The sequence below is a fragment of the Toxorhynchites rutilus genome, chromosome 2 (genome assembly GCF_029784135.1).
Source record: "Toxorhynchites rutilus septentrionalis strain SRP chromosome 2, ASM2978413v1, whole genome shotgun sequence".
NCBI classification, from domain to species: Eukaryota; Metazoa; Arthropoda; class Insecta; order Diptera; family Culicidae; genus Toxorhynchites; species Toxorhynchites rutilus.
Genome location: NC_073745.1, coordinates 145,966,381 through 145,980,914, shown reverse-complemented (window position 1 = coordinate 145,980,914; position 14,534 = coordinate 145,966,381). Strand labels below are relative to the sequence as shown.

Below are 14,534 nucleotides of genomic sequence, written 5' to 3'. Positions count from 1 at the left end.
ACCTGAAAATATAAAATACATGTTATTGGTGGTATTGTCTAAATCATTTATTTAAAATGGAAAAATTCCCATTTGCTGAGCACCTCAGTTTAGACGAGGTAGATTATGAACTGAGTATTCGGGGTAAACTCGATGAAGAGACAGTTGGTTTGGGTCTTTCTGGAAAGCAACGGTATTTGAGGAATTTATTCAAAGCAGATGCGAAAGCAGGGCGGAATTATCGTTCCTACTTGAATATTCGGGACGGGTTTCCAGTGCTAGAGAGAAAAATTGACGAAATTAAAAGGATGATTTGGCGAAATGGAGTGGAGGCAAAATTAGAGTCGGCCCTCTTACATTGTTACTACAGGGCAAAGAGAAGTTCAGCCGAAAACGAGGAACAGAAAATTTTGAGAAGGGATTGTGTGTGTACCATTGGAGATCTGATGAGAAAGTACAAGGTTGGTCCACCAGCATCACCGGTAATAAGCAAGATAAACGATATAATTACCGAAGCAGAACAGGCTAAAGCATTGAGCCCGCCTCAAAATCAGAGTGTACAACACCAGTTAGAACCTTCAGATCTAGTAACTCCCATACGACACACTAGCATGGTCAGAAACACGGGTGCAATTCCAAAAGCACGACAAACAGGGGAGAATGAATTACAGAGAGAGAATCAAGAACTGCGTGAAAAGTTGGCACAATTGGAAAAAACGTTAAAGAGCGTCCTGGAAATCTCTAATGGGAAGATATTGACGGGAGTCGGAGAAACTAGGCGTACTGATACAGTAACGCAACAACGGGCGAGTAACGAAGGCAGAGCAGGAGGAGCCCAAATCGACATACCGCGACCTATTTTCAGCGAGAGCATAAACCCAGATGGGACGCATCAGAGGATGCAACCCGGATCATTACCAGGACAAACCCAACAAAACCGATTGAACTCGAGGGGGCGTAGATCGCATAACCCGAGCGAGTCCTCAGACGATTCGTATCCAGAAAGTAACTCGCAAAATGGGCACGGAAGAGCTCTCGAAGGAAGAGAGCGTCGGCGTCGAGATCGGACACTTCAAACCGGAAGAGACTTCTACAGAGTCGAGAAGTGGAAACTCAGGTTTACGGGTGAAATGAGATCGGGGAGTGTGGAGAATTTTTTGTATAAACTCAAAAAAATCGCGGAGCGGGAAGGCGTATCCAAAACACAACTGTTACGAGATGTACACTTGTTACTGGATGGACCAGCTTCGGATTGGTTCTTTACATTCGTCGATCAATTTGATGACTGGCAAACGTTCGAAAATCTGATAAAATATCGTTTCGGTAACCCTAATCAGGATCAGGGCATACGACAGCGGATTCATGAGCGGAAACAACAAAGAGGCGAGACGTTTATAGCGTTTATAACGGATATTGAGAAGTTGATAAAAATGCTCTCCAAACCCCTATCCGAGAGCAGGAAGTTTGAAGTAGTGTGGGATAACATGCGCCAACACTACCGCTCGAGACTCGCGACGATAGAGGTCAAAGACTTGCGGCATCTACTGATGCTCAACTACCGTATCGATGCGGCAGATCCGAGTCTACAAATAGGCTTCCAAGAACCGGCAAGAAGATCGGTAAATAATTTACAAATCAACAAAACCGAATACACAAGTGATGAAGCGGAGTCTATTCAAATGGTACAAATTCGACAAAACCGAGAACGTCAACCTAGCCGAACAGGAATGGGAAATAACAGAGAGAATCAAAACCATAACAGGCAAGTGGAGCAACAGGGAACAGCTACGGGATCAATAAGAAACTGTTGGAATTGCCAACAGCCCGGGCATACATGGCGAGAATGTCCGAGGCCCAAAGCAATATTTTGCTATGGGTGTGGGAGTCTAGGTCGGACAATCCGATCATGCGAGCGATGTTCCTCGACGAATGCATTTCGGAACAGAGTGAATGAATCGGGAAACTAAGAACAGGATGTAAGAAAGGGAATCCTTCCGTCCTTGGTGAGTCTGAGATTCCCAATGACCGATTCAATAATTTTGACCCACTAACAGCAGTTCATCACATAGTAATAAACGCAAGAAAATGTCCACACATAAGAGTGAAAATATTTAATACAGAAATGGAGGCCCTGTTGGACTCAGGAGCAGGCGTAAGTGTGGTGAATTCATCAGAATTTTCACGGAAATATGGACTGAAAATACTTCCAGCAGCGGTACGGGTTAGCACAGCCGATGGTACGGAATATAAATGTTTAGGGTATTTTAACGTACCGTATACTTATAAAAATATTACTCGGGTCATCCCGACAATAATAGTACCACAAATAAGCAGGGAGTTAATTTTGGGGACAAATTTCTGGGAAAGTTTCGGGATACAACCAATGATTGATGTGGGGAATGGTCCAGAAAAGATTGAAACCCTCGAGATTAAACAGACGCAAATCTGTTTCACGGTGGAACCAACAGTAGAGATTCCAAAAATAATGGAAAAAGAGGATGATACGCTGGATTTTCCATCATTCGATCCTCCTACAGAACCGATACCAGAAGAGATTCAAACGGAACATAATCTGACTACAGAGGAGCGGAAGAAACTGGTGGAGACGGTGAAGGAGTTTGCATTTACAGCTCCAGGAAAACTTGGCCGTACAAAATTAATAGAACATGAAATAATATTGAAAGAAGGCGCTCAACCACGAAACCAACCAGTGTACAAATGTTCTCCATACATTCAAAAGGAAATCGATGAGGAAATAGAAAGATTCAAAAGCTTAGATGCAATAGAGGAGTGCTATAGTGAGTGGACAAACCCTTTGGTTGCGGTACGGAAAGCAAACGGAAAAATTCGAGTCTGCTTGGATTCAAGAAGGATTAATGCAATGACAGTGAAGGATGCATACCCGATGCAAAACATGCAGGACATCTTCCATCGACTGGAGAATGCTAAATTCTACTCAGTAATCGATCTAAAAGACGCATACTTTCAAATCCCATTAAAAAAAGATTGTAGAAACTACACGGCTTTCCGGACGTCGAAGGGCCTTTTCCGATTTAAAGTGTGCCCCTTCGGACTCACTAACGCACCATTCACAATGTGTCGGTTAATGAACAAAGTGATCGGGTTCGATCTTCAGCCCAACGTTTTTTGTTACCTCGATGATGTGGTAGTTGCGACTAGAACACTTAGGGAACACCTCAGGTTACTCCGAGTAATAGCGGAACGGTTGAAAAGAGCAGAACTGACGATTTCATTGGAAAAATCGAAGTTTTGTCAGAAGAAAGTGATGTATTTAGGGTACTTGCGGTCGGAGCACGGAGTGTCCATCGATGAATCACGAATACAACCTATTTTAGATTATGCGAGGCCAAAAACGGCGAAAGATGTCCGCCGTCTAATGGGACTAGCGGGGTTCTATCACAAATTTATAAATAACTATAGTGAGATAACTGCACCAATAACGAACCTTCTCAAGAAGGACAAGAAAAAAATATTGTGGAATGAAGAGGCCGAAGATGCATTCAATAAGTTAAAAGCTGCACTCATCTCAGCCCCAATCCTGGGCAATCCCGATTTTTCGAAACAGTTTACAATAGAATCCGATGCCTCCGACAACGCGATCGGTGCCGCCTTAGTACAAGAGCAAGAGGGGGAAACCAGAATAATCAGTTACTTTAGCATAAAGTTAAGTACTACCCAAAGGAAATACGCAGCGGTCGAAAAGGAATGCTTAGCGGTTCTGTTAGCGATAGACCACTTCCGCCATTATGTAGAAGGAACTAGATTTAAAATAGTAACGGATGCTCGAAGCCTTCTATGGCTATTTAAAATAGGAACTGAATCAGGGAATTCCAAATTACTGCGATGGGCTCTACGCATACAGTCGTATGACGTGGAACTCGTCTACCGGAAAGGAAAAAATAACATCACAGCGGATTGTCTATCACGCTCAATAGAGGCAATAGCTGTAATGCCACTCGATCCACAATACGGAGAGCTAATATCTTGAATCGAAACGGACCCTATTCGGTTCAAAGATTATAAAATCATAGATGGGAAAGTGTATAAGTATTGTAAGTCCAACAACACACAATCCGACCCCCGATTCGCGTGGAAATGGGTTGCTCCAGAATCGATGCGGGCTGATGTGATCCGAACGGAACACGGAAAGGCTCATTTCGGGTTTGAGAAAACGCTGGAGGCAATTAAGGAAAGGCATTTTTGGCCTGGTATGGCAAGAGAAATCAAGAAATTTTGCAAAGAATGCCTACAATGCCAAACGAGCAAGGCAGTGAATGTGAATACTACACCTCCGATGGGGTCTCAGAAACCGGTGGAATACCCGTGGCAGTTCATCACATTGGATTACATTGGACCACTGCCAGCTTCGGGAAGAAATCGTAGCACCTGTCTTCTTGTGGCCACGGATGTATTTAGCAAATTCGTACTCGTGCAACCCTTCCGGGAAGCAAAGGCCGAATCGCTTGTAGAGTTTGTGGAAAATATGATTTTTCGACTGTTCGGAGTTCCAGAAATTGTACTCACGGATAACGGTACACAATTCCTTTCAAAAATATTCTGCCAGCTACTAGCCAAGTACAATGTTAATCATTGGTTAACACCGGCCTACCATCCCCAAGTCAATAACACCGAAAGAGTCAACCGAGTGGTGACCACAGCGATACGAGCCACGCTGAAAAAAGATCATAAACATTGGACTGATAATTTACAGGAAATTGCCAGTGCAATAAGAAATGCAGTACATGATTCTACGAAATATAGTCCCTACTTCATCGTGTTTGGACGAAACCAAATCTCAGATGGGCGAGAATATTCAATTATTCGAGATAACCACCAAACGAAAGACGACAATCAAGATTTGTCGGAAAAACGAAAAGAACTGTTCAAAGAGGTGAAGGATAACTTGGCAAAAGCATACACCAGGCACGAAAAATGCTACAATCTTCGCTCAAACATAAACTGTCCACGATATGTTGTCGGAGAAAAGATTTTGAAGAAAACGTTCGATTTATCTGACAAAGGCAAAGGATTCTGTAAGAAACTTGCTCCTAAGTATGAACTTGGTTCCCACTCCTACGAGCTAGAGGATCACGCTGGGAAACGCATTGGTGTATTTTTTGCAAACCAGCTTAAGAAATTGAACGTTTCTTCAGATTGGTCAAAAACCTGAGTTCTGCAATAGGTTTTCAAGCTATGTATCTTTTTTAAAGAGACAAAAAAATAACAAAAAATACCTACGGGGAAATTAACATTGAATCCCAACGATTGAGGAATCGTCAATTTTTTAGACGATTGCCTGAAATGCTAGGTTGAGAGCTCGCGATGACTTCAAATTAAGTAGCGGAGCTCATGAAGAAAATGAATGAATCGGAGCTATGACCTGTACAAAGTAGTGGTCATGTCACCGCGAAGCCTAAAGCGAGCCCCGATGATGACTTCTTGAACATCAGTAGTGAGCACCATGAAGAAAAGAGGAAGGGAGCGCCTTAGCACTTAGAGCAGTCTGAAGGAGAAGCGACTAGAGTCCCGTTCGGTTGGTTGATTCCAGAAAACAAGCTATGAAACCGAAGTGACGAAGAAATCCCAACGAGAAACGAGAAAAGAACGAGTCGAGTTTGACCTTCGGAACCGAGAATGGGAAAAATCAACTCGGATTGTAGATAAAATTGTAAATATTAGTATTAGATTAGTAGTTTAGTAAATCCTAGTTCCCTATCACTTAGTTTCTAGTTTTAGTCTTAAATATAGTTAGGTTAGTTTGTTAATTAAATAATTTTAATCACTCACGATTTTTCCTTTGTTCGTCTTTTAATTTATACTCGATTCCGATCTTTATAATTGTTGTTTTTGTAGTGTTGTTTTCGAAGAAATTCGTAATTTAATTATTGTTCAACTATTTTGGTAGTCGTCTTAGTTCCTAAAATAAGAGTAGAAATTAGTATTTAGTTATAAATTTTATACTTAATGTTTCATAGTTATCGTTGTGATTCCTCCGTCCGGTTTTGTCAGTAGTCCTCCAGCTCGTATCCTATCCAGTTCCTTCCCTTGAGATTATTCCGTGTTCTTACTTATGTCCTTCCAGCCATCCTGTCCAATCCGCACAATCCTCGTATTTAGTCAAATATTGTATCCGCTTCCTGTATTTTTTTTCTTTCCTGTATTGTTTTTCCAGTGTGTCATCAGCAATCATCATGTCCGATTTATTTGTAGTTTCCTTGTTTTTGCTGCGATTACTGTTCCATCGGTTGTCCTGATTCCTGATTCTAGTATTAGTGTTCGTCTAGTGGTTGTCCTCCCGATCCTGCTCCATCTTTGTCAGATTCGAATGGGTTTTATCCTTTCGTCTGAGTCTGCTTATTAATTGGATTGTTTATCGCGTTCGGTCGGTGATGCTGCTTGTTGTCGAACCAAACCTGGGGAAGAAACAAAGAGAAAAACTTCACATCCAATAATTGGAACGATATGTAATTTATACTTTCCTTGTTTTCGGTGATGCGTCCAGTCCTCGCCGCATTCCAAATATCCGTTTTACGGAATCATCCGTGGGGAAATTATAAAATGAATACTCACGACACTGCAAAATCAACGCACTGGTTTGTTTACATTTCAAATACTGATTAGTTGGCAATGGAGTGAGTGAATTGTGTGAGTGTATTGAATGAACGAATGAATTTTTGTCGCTTTTATGCAAGGGGTGAGTGAATGTTTAATTGATTGATTGATATATTTGGTGATTATTTTAGAATTTTTATTTGTTTTTTTTGTGTCATTTTAGCGTTGGCATGAGCCATCGGTAAAAAATGACCGGGAAAAGAATTTAAGATTTTTCTTCGACCGGATGCTTGCAATCTTTGGTTATGTCCGAGGTAGAATCGGTTTATTTTAAGGTGATTATTGTTTCATTCCTTAATTTCTCGGATATAGTTCTGGGGTCGGAATGACGATACTCACCAGGTTACTTTTTCGACGGAGGTCGATAGTCAAGTTATTTGTACATCTTCAGTGTAACTTCTACCAATCAGAAGTGGAAGATGTATAGTTTAGTTATAGTTTGGTTAAATCTAAGTAAGTTTTTCTTCATTCAGATGTGAATAAGTTTGCCAACTAATAGTAGTTCTTAAAAGATTAAACGAATTGTATTCTTCAGTTGCTCAGTTCAGTAAATCTCCATAATACCACTTTTTTCGGTGGGCGTTAGGAGTCTACTTTTGCTGAATATTCACACAACATTTCGCTGGAGACCGGAGCGGTGAAGCGTTGATGGTCAGTTACAGACAGATCCACAGATCTGATACTGGAAATAGAGGAAGAGTCAGATTCTGACGATGACAACATATGACCCCGATAATGTTCGTGAACAATTTAGTAGAAGGAAGACTTCAGTTTCGCCTTCGAAAATTTGATTGGTTTAGGCCAATCAAATTTTCGAAAATTTAGCAGGGAATGATGTAGCGCTGCACTGATTTTAGTATTGTTGAGCCCCTCGTTTCTATGAGTATGAACGTCAGTTTCAACACAACTCCCGTGTGTAGAATCTGAGTGTCTTTTCATATGTGTATGTTTCGGATGAACTGCAAAGCGAATGCTTTTCCCCTTTCCGATTTCACTGCTAGCTATAATTGAGTGCCAGATGTAACTCGACGGCTCAATTTAGCCAAGACACGTCTCAGAAAATGTCTTAGACACTCGTGTGAGTTTTTTCTAAGAAATTCACGTTTCCTTAACCGGGAGAGTTTTTGGCGGGTTTTCTTGGTATTTGAATTCGGAATCCGGCGAGCGACTCGATTTAAGCTGCGCTCGGGAGATTAAAGATAATCGCCCGAAAATGTTTGAAAAGTGGACAGATGTAGGCAAGGGGGTTGAGGGTAAGACTACGTATTATTAATATCGTTAATAATTGCGTAGTTCCGGTCCTTTTGATCATTGCGCTGATCTGAGGACTTCGAAGAAATATTCTTCCATTTCAACTTGGCCCGTGGAAGAGGCAGCAGTGTGTAGTTCCGTTTGTGAAATCGCGAATAGTTCAAAAGGTAGTTGGTACTTTTCACGCCATAGTTAGTGTAGCTCATTTGTGTTTTTTTTTCTTTGTTTGTTCTTTTTCTTTTGTTTTTTAGTGAGCGCAGTTAGCTCAATTTTAAATTTAAAATTTACTCCTCCAGTGCGTAAAAGTTCAAATTCAATTAGAGGTAAGCATTGGCTTTTTTTTTTTTGCAAAATGTGGCTTTATGGTAAATGGCTTGTGTGTGCGCTTTTTTATGTGTTGTTTCTAGGTGGCACCACTTCTGACCCCACGGCTACGTTGGGATTGGCCCTCTCCGTCAACACGAGGGCCCCAGCAAAATTCTCGCGCCCCCGGCGGCTCGTCATCAGCGGAAGTTCATCGCTCTTCGCCGCCGTACCACGTAAATCCATGGTAGTGAGTACCCATTTTTATTTTCCTTTTAACATGCGCATGTAGGGAAATAATACTCAACACGCTAATAATGAGAGGTGCGCTATAGAGCGCAAGAACAGAAGCAACACCACACAAAAGTACACACACAATAGCCATTGAATGTGAGTGAATGGAGAAGCCATAGCAGTATGACTAGAAAGTCAACCGCCATTACCAAATCTTTTTGAATGTGCCTTTAGTGTAGTGAGCTAATTGCTATGTCTGCAAATCCAATGATTTGATGTTCGAGTCAGGAGTTAGATAAAATTTTTCTGTTATGTTATAAATGAGTTGAATTAGTTTTTTGTCGTCACGCTGTTTTCCTGTAATAAATGTTGAGTTGAATATTTTATAGTCTGAGTTATTTACTGGCTAGCGGTGTGGCCTAAGTACCGGCAACTGATTTTTGTTGTTGTTGTAAAGGTCTTGAGTCTGCAAAGAGACTCCTTTTTGTTGCAGTTAGTTGAACTCCTACGCTCCGAAGCGAGCTTCGTTGTGGACAATATTTTCGCTAATTGGTCCAGTGAGGAAAATTTGCTGAAATTTGTGGTCTGGGGATCGGCCCACGCACTCTCGGGCTTTAATCTTGTCCTCTGGACAAGCGGTGTTCGGGTTCACTTTACAGCGCAGCTCAAATTGAGAAACAAACCGGGTTTTGGGGGAAGAAAGAAAAACCCGCCCTGGGAGTTCGATTCTCATTGGCCGGGCAACCAAAAACATGGCGGTTGGCCTCCCTTACGGGAGTGGCGCTTAAGCCAACTGCTTGACTGCGCAGAGCCCCGGTTAGGAAGGACTCACACGCCTAGAAGGCGTGTCGGGTTACAAGGCTACAACGAAGAAGAAGCTGGACAGAGCCAAGCTGATACTTTCGCGGCACGCAGGTCAGAAGTTGGTGTTTTCTGATGAGAAACTCTTTGTCTTGCAGCAGCCGCACAATGTTTGAAAAAAAAAATCAAAAGTGTATTCGAGCTTATTGAACACCCTGTATATGCACGAAGGTTGACTAAGAAGTATTCTCAACTGAAGGCATTGTCAATAGAACCGCACAACAATGTTCGACCAAAACTGTTGACAATTTTTCAGGGTTGTGAGCCCGCTACGGAAAATCTACGATGTACATTTGACAGACAACCGTTTCATAGAATTGAAACGTCGTTACTTCTTAGTCAAGAGGATGGAACGTAAGCTAGAGTTATAAGACGCTGTACGGACAAAGATAGATCATAAGAAACGCAAGTTGTATATTCGCTAGTCTACCCCCGAAAAGAGCAAGAGCAATGGAGCTTGAACCTGGTACCTACTGCTCTTTTCGGTATCCAATCCCAATAAACCAGGGAAAATTCGTATTGCCTCCGATGCGGCTGCTTCTTTCGGAGGTACCCCCCCTGAAATTCGGAATAATGAAGGCACCGTATCAACTGAACGTTTACCTACACACAAAAAAAAATAATAACAAAGAAATCACAAGACAGGACAATTGGACTAAACCCTAGCAATGAACACGGACTAGAGATTGGAAACTCGGGACATGAAACTGCAAATCTCTCAACTTTCTTGCCAGTATCCGAATCTTTCGAAAATTTTGAGATCCCGCCATTTAAACATGGTATTGCTGCAGGAGGTGTGCTGGAGAGGCTCGATACTGCGATCGTGTCAAGGTGGTTATCTACCAGAGTTGCGGCAACACACACGAGCTGGGTACAGCTTTCATCGTGATGGGAGGGATGCAGAAACGGGTAATTGACTGGTGGCTTTTTTCCAGCTTTGTGTCCAATACCGTTACACATAGAGATCACCTCAGCGAACGAAAACACAAATCGACTGAAATTTGCGGGCTCTCAATGCTTCCGAATGAATTCGGATACTCGCAAGAAAGTTGAGAGACTTGCAGTTTCAAGTCTCAGGTTTCCAATCTCTAGTCCGTGTTCTTTACTTGGGTCTAGTCTGATTGTCCTGTCTCAAATTTTTTGTGAATTTTCCTTTGCGCTTTATTTTTACGAATGGCTTCTAATGCCTGCCTGCGTGGCCCGAGGACCACCGTGCACAGTTCTGTTCAGAGTCCCACGCTGACACGAGGACAATGATCAGCAGCCTTTGACATGGGGAACAGAAACTGTTTGAGCCGCATCACCAAGTAAACAGACGCTCAGATAGCCCCCCTTCCCTGTTAGCATACGACCAAGATCCTACCGGGGTTGGTGGGGTTCATCACGGTTAGTCGTACCCCAGTCGGCACCGCGAGGAGGTAGGGACAGGAGTTACTGGACAAGAAGCTAAAGGACCACGAATGGGATCTACCTTATGACTGCGGGCACACGAAGTACCGATGGCACACTTTGTCCAGTCGTTTACCAACCAAAACAATCGTAAAACAGTTGAATATCGTCAAAATTACCATGTGTGATGCGACTCATACGAGCGGAACAGCGTAGCCCGAGTGGCTCAAACGAAAAGTCGTAGGTGAACTTACAAACGTCAGCTTAATTGGAAAGCGTTGAGAAACATCAAAGCCCGATGCCGGTAACGCTCGTAGTACTATTCGAAGGATCCGTTGGCGAGCAGGCTTTCGTTCTTACCGAGCAGGCAAGCAACTAATCAGAACGTTGAAGCATAGTCTAGAGTTCAAAACTGACGCTCGTAGATTGTATGAGCAGGTTCTGTTGAGGTCCCACGGATACCTGCTAGGAATGCATTTCGGACAGCTTCCTGGTCAAACATTGAACTTAGCCATGGTACTACGAAATGTTCCTGACTTTGAACTCTCTAAATCCCATTCTCTATTCTCTACTTTTACCTTCTACTCTACTCTCTACGCTCTACTCTCTATTCTATATTCTTCACTCTCTACACTCAAGAACGATAGAAAAAAATCATTCAAAACTCAATAAATGTGTGGTACACCTCTTCTTGAATGTCATGGTTCTCAGAGGAACTCTCAGTACTTCGTTGAGATTTCTTATGTCAAATAACACGCCTTGAATGTATTCGAAGTGGCAAGCTCTGGAATACGCGTGATCACAGTGCAAATCTGAAGAAATTTCTTTGACGAACTGGAAACGAACACGAACCACCGGCAAGATGTATTTGAGGCTAACCTCTCGACCACGGGAACACGATGTCTTACTCCTACTCTCATCAAATCCAGAAAATTGGAGATGGATTATGCTGTACTGTCCACGTTCAAAGAAAAACACTGTCCATGTATATTTTGAAATATTTTATTTGAGATCATACAAATTTGTTTCATTCAACAAATATTGAAGCAGCAGAGAATATATCTTGAACAAAAACATTAGCATCCAGGTTTGTCCATATCAATACGTCCCTCGTTGTAGTCTTGCATCTATAAGAAATAGTTTTGTTACAATTTTGCGAATAGTATACTTGAAATGAATACTTACATCAAATATCAATTGTGTTGCTTCATCCTACGCTCCTCAGGATTCGCTGTTTTGCAGGCGTCAACTTGCTTGAAAGGAACTCAAAACATTTCATCCAAATAAATAAATAAATAAATAAAACAATAATTAAATCTTCTACGAAGAATTCTATAAATGAATTATATGAATTGTATTGCGACCAAAACTAAATACAACAAACTAACAAACAATTGAAAAAGCATAAAAAGTCTGACATGAAAATATAACATTAAACACAACAACTAAATATTGAAGAGAAACAAAGCATGAAACAAAACGGAATTGAAAACAATAAAATATATAAAATATCAACTAAACTCATGACAAAAGCTAAAGTGAAATGATATTACAAAAACAGGACCAAACAACAACTCGCAACAACAACAGAAAACAAACAAAAAATACACAAAACAACGCAACACAAAAAACATTCACCACCTAATTCAGTTGATACAATTGATTCAAAATGAGTTAAAAACCGATTCCGCCACCTCGCCCACCATGAATAGCATGAATCGGAAACATAATCGGTTTATTAGGCTTACGCCTTTTTTAGCCTTCAATCGCTGGTTCTCTTGCCGAAGTTTCTCGTTCTCTGCTTTTATTTTCAAGAGATCTCTTTCAGCTTTTATCTTCATTAAAACTGGATAGTCTATCTCCGAAATATTTCCTGGTTCCCAGTCAAATACATCTTCGTCATCATCCTCCAGATGCGCGTCACTGGGAACCAACTCCAGAGGAGTTATATCCTCGATCCTCTCTATTTTAGGTTCATTGAAGTTCGCATACGATAACTTGATGTCAATTGGGACAAGCTGCGGCGATGTTTCTTCTTCAATCCACATCCACCATCCACTGTAGTTGAAAAACCATATTTGATGTTTTTTCTCCATTTGTTGATTGCCTACATATTCAACGCCCTAGATAAAAAGATTTGTTAGAACAGCTACACTTTCTGAAATGATTTTCCTTACCTTCTTCGAAGTACGATCCTTTTCCTTCTTAACTCCAGTCTCCTGACTGGCCCAAGAGCATATGGGAATCTTTGGTATTGACGGAATTCTTGAAGTAACTGGTCCTCGCTCCATTTTGGCTTCTGGTGAGAATTTTAGTTGCTTCTCTCATGTAACTATAATCCTCAGTGAGCAAAATCGTCGCATCAACAAAATGCTTGCTTCGATTGAAAATTAGAATTCGGATAAAGGATCCCGGCCTACTTTTGCATCGATTTTCATTCTGACGTTGTGTCTTGTTTTATTGTTGTGTTTCGCGATATGATTTTTCACGCAGCTCGAGAATAACTTTCTCCCAGAAATTGTAAGTGAATTCTCATCGAAATATTGTTCAAACTGTTTTCAAACGTAGGACTACATTGAACAGAAATACATAGGGCGTACAGTTACTTTCCCAGGTTTGCGACCAAACTTGTTTTTTAAGAGAACAAATGAATCCAATACATACGATACTTAACATTTTTAGGTACACATGAAACTGCTCACCAAAGCCAACGAGTTCTTCAAGTGTGACAAGTGCAGCAATACGTTCGAAATGGCGGATCAGTTCAAATCCCACTTGCTGGAACATCCGATCGATGTGGAGAAGGTTTTCAACTGCGAGTTCTGCTCGAACACCTTCAAATCGAATGAAGATCTGAAGCGCCATCGCAGATTGCACACTGGTAAGCTTGGATTGGTCAGGGCCTACCAGAACACCTTGGGAACTTTAAAAACGTTTTTGTTTCAGGTGAACGCCCGTTCAAGTGTGACACCTGTCCGAAAGCGTTTACCCAGCTTTCGAATCTACGTGCCCATACAAAAATTCACGAGAAGAAGCGAACCGCGTATGGGTGTAATATTTGTCTGCTGGAGCTTGATTTGCTGGAAGCGCATAGTTTGCATCTCAAAACACATCAGTTTCAGCTTTTTGAGTAAATGTGTTTTATGTAAAGAAATGAGACAATAGTTTGTGATTGGACGAAAGTGTCTCGATAAGAATCTGTGTTAACCCGTATCCGTACTATATACATATGTCAATATACACGAGTTTTTTTAGATTTTTGAAACATGTACTATTGTGATCGTTTTAGCGAAATAAATGTTGTTGTATAGAATAACGATAATACATAAAACAAGTTTTCTTCAATCGATCTTCAAAATTATAACATAATTTTATTATCGAAAAAAAAACACATAATAAATACATATTCGGCTAACCACCATACAAAAGTTCAACTTAATACATACATACATTCAACTATTTTTTTGTATCGGCAAGCCATCGTAACGTTCTTTTCTTTATCGATATTGAACGGTTAAGACTAGAGGAGGATTCATATATTCAAAACATTTGGAAGGTTGACCAAGTTGTCCAACTCATCACAATCATTTATAGTTTCCCAAACAAAAAAGATTAGCATTGAAATCCCACCTGAGAACGCTATCGTAACATACCATATACCATCATCTTTCGAAAGTAAAACGATTGAATTATTGTTCTAAATTTTCATCATTATGTGATCAAACTTGAAATCCAGATATCTGATTAAAATATGATGTACCGCAAAGTTGTTGAAAAAAATTACATTTTAAATACACTGTTGAAATATCTCTTTCAAAAATTCAATTTCATATCAAAAACTTGTATCTCAAAACACCCCCCTTTAAAATATTTTTAAAGCATTT

The 14,534-nt window shown here is 40.9% G+C and overlaps 1 protein-coding gene across 1 annotated transcript; it reads right to left on the bottom strand.

Moving 5' to 3' along the window:
- Nucleotides 1-12,216: 12,216 nt before the first annotated feature.
- LOC129771175 (uncharacterized) lies at nt 12,217-13,257 on the bottom strand. The gene is made up of 2 exons (XM_055774589.1): nt 12,828-13,257; nt 12,217-12,773 (listed from the first exon to the last, which is right to left on the bottom strand). Exons 1-2 carry the CDS (start codon nt 12,939-12,941, stop codon nt 12,315-12,317), a joined length of 573 nt encoding a protein of 190 aa, XP_055630564.1. The 5' UTR covers nt 12,942-13,257; the 3' UTR covers nt 12,217-12,314.
- Nucleotides 13,258-14,534: the final 1,277 nt, after the last annotated feature.